Source organism: Artemia sp. Qi Xiang Cuo, chromosome 7, assembly GCF_049724085.1.
Source record: "Artemia sp. Qi Xiang Cuo chromosome 7, ASM4972408v1, whole genome shotgun sequence".
Lineage (NCBI taxonomy): Eukaryota > Metazoa > Arthropoda > Branchiopoda > Anostraca > Artemiidae > Artemia > Artemia sp. Qi Xiang Cuo.
Genome location: NC_142800.1, coordinates 1,266,673 through 1,272,672, shown reverse-complemented (window position 1 = coordinate 1,272,672; position 6,000 = coordinate 1,266,673). Strand labels below are relative to the sequence as shown.

The following is a 6,000-nucleotide window of genomic DNA, read 5'->3' as shown; positions in this document are numbered from 1 at the left end:
TCCAAAATCTCTTCAAAAATCTTCTTTTAAAATGTCTCTATCTGTTTCACCGAAATAGTTCCATAACCTGTCTAAAACGGTTTCGCCCAAATAATCCCTACACGCAACGTCAGCGTGTTCCTTTGTTATTGGCATCTCTGTGTCAATACATCTCAAAGTATTTGGAAACCTTTTCGCGCGCTAAAACAATTCATCGCTAAGATGTTTCTTGCCTAATTGTTTCCATGGCCTTTGGTTATTAATATCCTTTGGAGTTCGACCAGTAGAACTGTTCCCGTGGCAAAGACATTAATGATTTTGGATCTATTCCTGGAGAAATGTTTCTAGGCGAAAATTTTTAAAGTCTGACAGATGATGTCATTGATTGATTGATCTGTCAAGAAAGGGAAATTTAAAGTCTGATAGATGATGTCATTGATTGATTGATCTGTCAAGAAAGGGAAATTAATTTGTTGTTTCTAGGTGGAATTATTGATTCACGATATGTGAATTGAGGTCGACAGCACAGGTGTTCTGACTCGTGACAGCACCACGTGGTTTATGGTTTTCCAAGTGAGAAACTCGTGACAGGACCACGTGGTTTATGGTTTTCCAAGTGAGAAAGTTCCTGTTTTTCAAATTCTCACTTTGAAAACCATGAATTTTTAAATTTAACACTTGTAAATACATGAATTATAATTTTCTAACTTGATAAAACAACACAAAACACCAACATTGTACAACAGTACTTTTTTTCAAGGCAGAATTTGTAAATTCATGGATTTTCAAGTGAGAATTTTAAAAATTCTTGGTTTTTCAAGTGAGAATTTCATCTGTTTTTTCATTCTCACTGAGAAAACCATAAACCACGTGGTACTCGTGGGACCTCCTGACCCCTCTCTACTAATATTATTTGATTTATTAAAGTTATAAAAGTAAAAACATTTATATTTTTTTTAGTAAAGTGCAAATTATGTTCTGGCCTTGGGAAGGTATAAAGGTTCTGAGCCCTACTCATGTGATTTTCTTCTCGTTTTGAGTTTGACTCGGTTATTTATTGTAATTTCTGTTTGTTTTGAGTTTCATTTATTTATCGATGCTGATTGGTGGTAGTTTCACTCTTGGTAGATTACTTGATTCTATTTTTGCTCATTTTTGTTTTCATGGAGTTCTTTGCTATCCTTTGAAAACCTTTTTTTGTGGAAATTTTTTTTTTTCAAATAATCCATGTCTAATAAATGTGCATTTGGAGATAAAATGACCCCCACACACACACACACACACATCCCCTGGGGAAACGTCTTTACTTGTGAACGGTCGTTGCCTAGACATTGCAGTCTGGCTAGACACGTGTCTAGACATGGGATTCTAGCTAGACACGCATGTGGACGCCGCCTTATGAAATTTGCCCACTGCTTACATCACAGTTTATATAATTATCCAGTAATCTTATCGCAGATCATTTCTGGTCTTCATTCTCGGTACGAACAAAAAGCTCCTCCCACTTCTTTCTGTTGTAGCCGGTTAGTCTGTTTCCGGTTGTTTCCAACAAAGTGCATTATTCGTAAAAGCAGGTTTCCACTTGTTTCCGATTAGATCACAGTCTGACTTGTCTACCCGTGAAAAGATCTGATTCCGCTTATGTTTCTATGTGCAAAAAAGTTCTCTGGAGCACTCGCACCTTGGTCCGGGTTTTTATAATGGGTGAGATAGGGAAGAATCATACTGGATAATTATATAAACTGTGGTTTACATATAGTAATTGTTATTGGGAAGTATGCATACATTTTTTGGGTGGGGATGAATTTTCGGCTGGTTGGACCTTCCAAGAAGAGAATTTTCTATGGGGAGGGAAGTATCGAAGGGGGGGAGGATTTTCAAGGAATATTTTTACACTCGGGGATTTTCCGTAATTCCTATACGAAATCATTTTTATTTGTCTTATTTTCTCTTTGCCGACTCAATTTTACACATGGAGTTAAGAATAATTGTCCGGGGTAAATATTCACCGGGATTGAATTGTCTAGAGAGGATTTTTCCGTGGGGGGAATTTTTCCTAGGAGGGGGAGACGGATATTTCGTCATTACTTAAAAAAATGATCAGAAATTGAATTAAAAAAGCAAGTTTTTACAATTATAAGCAAGGAGTAACATTAAAACAAAACAAAATTATCAAGTATATGAAGAGGATTACCCCCTCCCCCTCACTGCTTCGCTCTTTACACTAAAGTTTTATTTTTTGTCCCATTTCTTTAAAAAATACTCCAGAAACACAAGGGTCATTTAATTAGAACAATAAAGAGTTTTTTTTTTAAAGTACTAAAAAACTTTATCGTAAAGAGCGAGGTATTAAGGAGGGGCAACCCCCACTTAATAATTTATGTTTCTTTCAAGTTTTAATGTTGCTCCTTACTTTCAGCTGTAAAAACCTTTTTTCATTTAATATACAGTTAAGGCTGTGCAGTTTAAATCAGCGGGCTACTGAATATGATAAAAAAAAGTATAAAAAAATCTCGAAAATCTAAAAAAAATCTGTATCGAAAGCCTTCATGTAAATACAATTCGCAAAGCCTCAATATTTGACAAAACAGCATCAACAAATAGGAGTTTCTTTCTTTTCAAGAGTATTTCAGTGAACTAGTTTGGCTTTTAAGTCATATTTTTCTTGAGACTTACTCTGAGTGATAGAATAATTATAATATTCTAAATTTAATGGAGTGCAATTAGGGGACTCTAATATATTTTGCAGAATGATTGAATTTTCTGGCCTATGATGCAAAGCACAGGCCTGGCCTAATGAAGTCAATTTTAAGTTAATCTAGTCAATGGCTTAAGTGGGTGACAAGTCTAGTTAATTCAGAAGATGCCAAATCAACTGAAAAGGATGTCTGCTGGATTGTTTGGTAAGGCTCAAGGCTAATTTGTGTCTTTGTCAGTGTTGCTTAAGTCTAGCCTAATTTTGTAGCCTATTACCTAGACTAAGTTAACATAACTAGGAAGTAGAATTTATCAGTTGGTACTATTCTAGTTTAATAGCTGCACAGAAGGAGACATCTTAATAAATAGCCTAGCATTAATACCAACCCTTGTATTATAGGCTAGCCTACTGTTTCCAAATTGGCTACTTTATGCCTTTATTAATTTCAGGGATATCACAAGATGATGAACAATAAGGAAATATGGCCCATTAGTCAAAATTCTAGTTTAGAGGCTTCTTGCTTTTCTTGGAAAGTAGCCTAGGCTATCCAAGGCTAGTTGAGTGAATGAAACCAGTGGTATAATTTTGTTCAAATCCTGGGGGGGGGGGGAGCTAAGTTGGAGCCAATTTTCCCAATTAAAGTGAAAAGGAGCCATATAGCCTAGTACAGTAAAGGCAAAAATAGGCTATGCTAAATAAATCTGACCTGTTTCTCTGGATAATTCAATTAGACCTAGCCTACTCAGGCTTATCTTAGCCTAGTGTTGAAATTTTTTTTGCATAAACCAAATTAAAGCTGGGGAGGGAGGGGCAAACTGGGATCTAGAGGGGACAGTTGCCCTCTGCCCCATAGAAAACTATGCCCCTGAATGGAACTTTCAGGAACTAATTGAGGGCCATAAATGTACTCTAGGTACCTTTAGCCAAGTTATTCTGTCTGCCCTATTCTTTTCTAGGGCTTTGAGGATGCATACATGACAGGTCTTTACTTAGGCTATCTGAATTCTGACAAAAAGTGTCTTGTCTTAATTTTGAGTTTTCAGTCTTGTTTTCATTGATTTTAGCTAAGATGTAGTTTCTATTGTTTCATTTTTGTAACACCAAGATTATTAAAGGTCATCAATGTCAGAACCCTCCAGATAGGGAAGGAGTAGAGGTGTAGGGTTTCAAGGTATCTTCCCAGAAGATAATTTAGATTCTAGTTGCATTTGAGATTCTCATTTCCCTAGCTCAACTACTGTCCAACAGGGATGTTGTTTGGGGATGTGAGCAGTTGTCCCCTAATAATGTGGAGTAAAGATTATTATATATCCCATGCCCCTTAACTATCCAGATATGAACCCCTCTTGCCCCCCCCCCCCCAATAAAAATGCTGGAGATTTGCCCCTGCATTCCAAGTGAGTAAGAAACCCTAAACTAGAATTTTACCATATATAATTGGCTATATCCACCAGGGAGGGTGATCACCAGGGAGGGTGTGAATTGTCAGGGTAATGACTTGTATTGAAAAGGGTCAAAATAAAAAATGCAATGCTTGGTCACTATGATACTTTTATTGTCACCAGTATTCTTTTCAAGTAGTGACAGGAACTAGGTGTCAGGGTCCATTTAAGGGCTTTAGATTTGATTTCCTATTCAAATGATATCTGTAAAGAGCATAAAAAAGGGCATCAAGTAGTGTATCCACCTTTTTCCTGTATAATTAACAATAAATAAAAGTTTGAATAGGGATAAATCCTTTTAATAGACAGTGATAATTCACAAAAAATTCTAGACATTTTGGTCACATGTACTGTGACCCTCATCAGGGGTTGTTGGGTGTATTGTCAGAAACACAAGTTTGATATTTAGAAAGAACATAACTGTACTACCTTTATATTATTAAGGGTAAAATTCTACTTTTGGTTATCTTGGAAAGGGGTTAGGTTAGGAAAATGAAACTTTCAGGGATGGGCAGGGATATGCTATCTACAGAAATTTCAAAGTTGGTTGGTAAAAGCAGCAGTTTCACCAACTCCTGCTGTGATTGTATAGATGGTGCCACAACTTTCCATTTGGTTAAATAAACAGTATTAAAATAGTGACATGATGTGTACCAAAATCTAAATTTCGGTTGGTAAATGCAGCAGTTTTACTGACTTATGCAGTAATTTTATGTGTTGTATTTGAAAGAGACATTATTCTAATTATTTAAAAAAGAACAGTCAGTAGGTAAAATCTCTTGCTCCCCTCCCCAAACATTTTGGCTAGTAACAACACTGGGGATGGGTCTACAGGCTAAAGTGTGTCCCAGGAAGGTGTTTTGAAGTACCCGCCACAATCCTCCCTCTAGAGGGTCTGGAAATTTGCCCACATGACAGGTCTATTACCTATTGAAATTTTGACAGAACAGCATTTACCTTAATTTTCAGTTATCAATTTCTTTTTCTCTGGCTTTAGTTCTGAAAATGCAATTCCTGTTATTTGAGTAGAATTTTAAGCCATATCAATGTTTTTTGGTTTTTTTTTCAAAACTTGGAAAATGTTTTTGCATATCTTTAAAACCTTGTAAATTGGGATTGAGCAAAGTTGTGAAGCTGAAAACATTTGTGTTGTACTTCATTTAAGTAGAAGATCTATTAAGGTCATCAAAGGTCAGGGCCCTCTACAGTTAGAAGGAGTGGAGTTTGGTATTCAATATATGTTCCATGGACATACTTAAGACTGTAGACCCACCCCTGAAAGTTTCATTTTCCTGACCTAACCCTTTTCCAAGATAGCCAAAAGTAGCTATGTAGAATTTTACCTTATTAAGATATTTTCTTGTGTTTACATGTAACATTTTACAACTAGAATGTTGCTTTACAGTCAATTTGAGATTTAGTAAACATGTAGCATGATTTACTTGTTACTTGCACCAAAAACTGGGGTTTTAACTTTTAAGGAACATAGTTTGACCAGCCTAGTTAGTCTACAAAAACTTCAAGAATTAGGCTATTTCTATAAACCATTATGAAGTGCACACTCTAGAGACTGTGAAAATTAAAAACATTTACAGGCTTTTTGCTATCTTGGGAAGTAGTTAATCTAGGAGAATGAAACTTTCAGCAAGGAATACAACGCCACAATTATAACCTGGGGAGATGTTTTCAAGCTCCTATTTCTAATACTTGAAAACTTGTGTAGAGACAAGTCCAGGCTAGACTGTTGCCTACCCAAGTATCTTAGCTTCAGAAGAAAAATAAGCAATATTCTAGGGTAATACCCCTAGTACTCTGAGAGTGCCTTATCTTACACAAATATTTTGATTAAAACATATACTTTGTAAATATGGACAGTAGATG

At 35.9% G+C, this 6,000-nt stretch overlaps 1 protein-coding gene across 1 annotated transcript in view; it reads left to right on the top strand.

The window, feature by feature from the left end:
- Positions 1-2,625: 2,625 nt before the first annotated feature.
- The window catches only part of Myo81F (unconventional myosin 81F), a 181,788-nt gene continuing 178,413 nt past the window's right edge, over positions 2,626-6,000 (top strand). Inside the window, exon 1 of the mRNA XM_089091950.1 lies at positions 2,626-2,882. Coding sequence (XP_088948076.1) covers positions 2,843-2,882 — 40 coding nt within the window. The 5' untranslated portion in view covers positions 2,626-2,842. The remainder of the gene's footprint in view (positions 2,883-6,000) is intronic.